At 66.5% G+C, this 2,228-nt stretch overlaps 1 protein-coding gene across 1 annotated transcript in view; it reads left to right on the top strand.

Annotated features, from left to right (window-relative positions):
- Nucleotides 1–2,228, top strand: part of DNAH17 (dynein, axonemal, heavy chain 17) — a 76,281-nt gene that overhangs the window by 71,423 nt on the left and 2,630 nt on the right. Inside the window, 3 exon segments of the mRNA XM_014531725.1 lie at nucleotides 1,069–1,248; nucleotides 1,495–1,680; nucleotides 1,976–2,155. Of these exon segments, the coding sequence (XP_014387211.1) occupies nucleotides 1,069–1,248; nucleotides 1,495–1,680; nucleotides 1,976–2,155 (546 nt within the window).

Below are 2,228 nucleotides of genomic sequence, written 5' to 3' on the forward strand. Positions count from 1 at the left end.
CCGCCCCCCCCCCCCGCACACACGCGCCAGGCGGTGGGGGAGGAGGGGGTAAGGGCAGGCGCCGGCCAAGCTCCAGGGAGGCACCAACAAGTGACGGAGCTGACAACGTGGCCCTGTCCCTCGGCCCGCAGTCCTCCAGACACGACTCAGCCTCCCGGGGAGGCCTGGCGACGCATCCCACAGGCACGCGGGCATTCCATCCGGGAATTCCATGGGCAGGGGCGGGGTGGCCGCCCCGCCCGGGGGGAGGGGAAGGACCGTCCCAGGCGTCCGGGGGAGGGGAGCGCGGAGGCGGAGGGGCAAATGCGTGAAATGCAGAAGCTGCCGCTCAGCACACACCCACGGTGACTGAGCCGCAGAGAAACGTTAGGTGACCCAGCGACCATTTAGGGAATATTCACCGTCTGACCACAGACACACGAGGCCACATTAGACCGATTGGCCAGCAGGATTAGAGCCTGACTGGCCAGCACGCTCTTACTCGGGCCGTGACCGGCCGGGACTTGGTGAGCAGGCCACCGACACGGACGCCCACTGGCCCTCAGGAGGCCGGGGGTCCGCAAGGAGCTAAAATGCACCCTGGATTTCAAAAGCTTGAAACAAAGCGAGCGGAGCGCCAGGCAGGACGCGCAGACGGCACCTCAGTGGGGCCCGAGGGAGGACCCACCGGAGACCCGAGGATGGACGTCATGGCCACAAAGGCGCACGGGGCCGAGAGTCAAAGCCCACCCGGGCAGAACGAGACCGCTCTGCTCTGTGGACGCGGAGGGAAGGGGCGCCGGGCCCACGATGTCCCCGAGTGTGGGCAATCGAGGAGGAGCGGGTGCAGGGCGAGCGGGGCCAGCGGGGGGCCGGACAGGTGAGGGCCCCGGCAAAGTCACAAAGTGCAGGGAGAAGGCTGCGGGCAGAGGCCCAGGGCTGCTCCCGCCGGAGACAAACACGCAGAAGGGGGTAGGGTGCGGGGAGACGAGCCTGCGGGCATTGGGTGAGGAAGGGCTACTGTGTGGGGAGCTGGCCTCTGACCCACGCAGACAGGGGCAGCGCCCCTCACTGGGGCCTCCTCCCCAGGTGCCCTGGGACGACCTCCGCTACCTGTTTGGGGAGATCATGTACGGCGGACACATCACGGACGACTGGGACCGCCGGCTGTGCAAGACCTACCTGGTGGAGTACATCCGGGCCGAGATGCTGGAGGGCGAGATCCAGCTGGCCCCCGGCTTCCAGATCCCCCCCAACCTGGACTACAAGGTGAGGAGGCTTCCCGGGGGACAGCGGGGACGGGTCAGTGCGTCCTGGCCGACTGCCTGGTGAGAGCCTCACGTCACGGAAGGAATGTCAGGAACTGAGCCAGAAGCAGGAACCAGATGGGGGACTGGGGGCGGGGAAGCACCCGGGAGGGGGCTAGGGCAGCAGTGGGGTGCACAGAGGGTGGGATGTGGGCAGAACATTCTGGTAAGAAGGTCCTTGCTGACCCCACCCCCACCCCCATCTCAGGGTTACCACGAATATATCAACGAGAACCTGCCCCCCGAGAGCCCCTACCTGTACGGCCTGCACCCCAACGCGGAGATCGGCTTCCTGACGGTCACCTCGGAGAAGCTGTTCCGCACGGTCCTGGAGATGCAGCCCAAAGAGACGGACTCAGGCGCCGGCACCGGGGTGTCCCGCGAGGAGAAGGTGGGGGCCTGACGTGCAATCCACCCAGTGACAGTGAAGGGCAGTGTCCGGAGCCCGGGCTCACCAAGTGCACCCCGATTGGCAGAAGCCCCTCAGAACCTGTTAGCAACCACACAACCCCCCGGCCCTCGGTGACCCCACGACCTTGGTGACCCCACAGGGGAGGATGCAGGTGCCTGGCTGAAGGTACCAGAGGCTCCCCTGACACAGCCACAGGCCTTGCCAACAGGCCGCGACACCCTCCCCCACCGTGTGTGCTGCTGTGCTCTGGCCACGCCGTGTGCCTTTGCTCCCGGTTAAGGCTGTGCTGGACGAGATCCTGGAGAAGATCCCGGAGTCGTTCAACATGGCCGAGATCATGGCGAAGGCGGCCGAGAAGACGCCCTATGTGGTGGTGGCCTTCCAGGAGTGCGAGCGCATGAACATCCTGACCAACGAGATGCGCCGCTCGCTCAAGGAGCTCAACTTGGGGCTGAAGGTAAAGGGAAGACGGGTCAGCTGGGCCCGAACGTGACGCGGGAACTGGGCTGGCCCCGACGGGTCAGCTGGCC

Source organism: Myotis brandtii, unplaced genomic scaffold, assembly GCF_000412655.1.
Source record: "Myotis brandtii unplaced genomic scaffold, ASM41265v1 scaffold825, whole genome shotgun sequence".
NCBI classification, from domain to species: domain Eukaryota; kingdom Metazoa; phylum Chordata; class Mammalia; order Chiroptera; family Vespertilionidae; genus Myotis; species Myotis brandtii.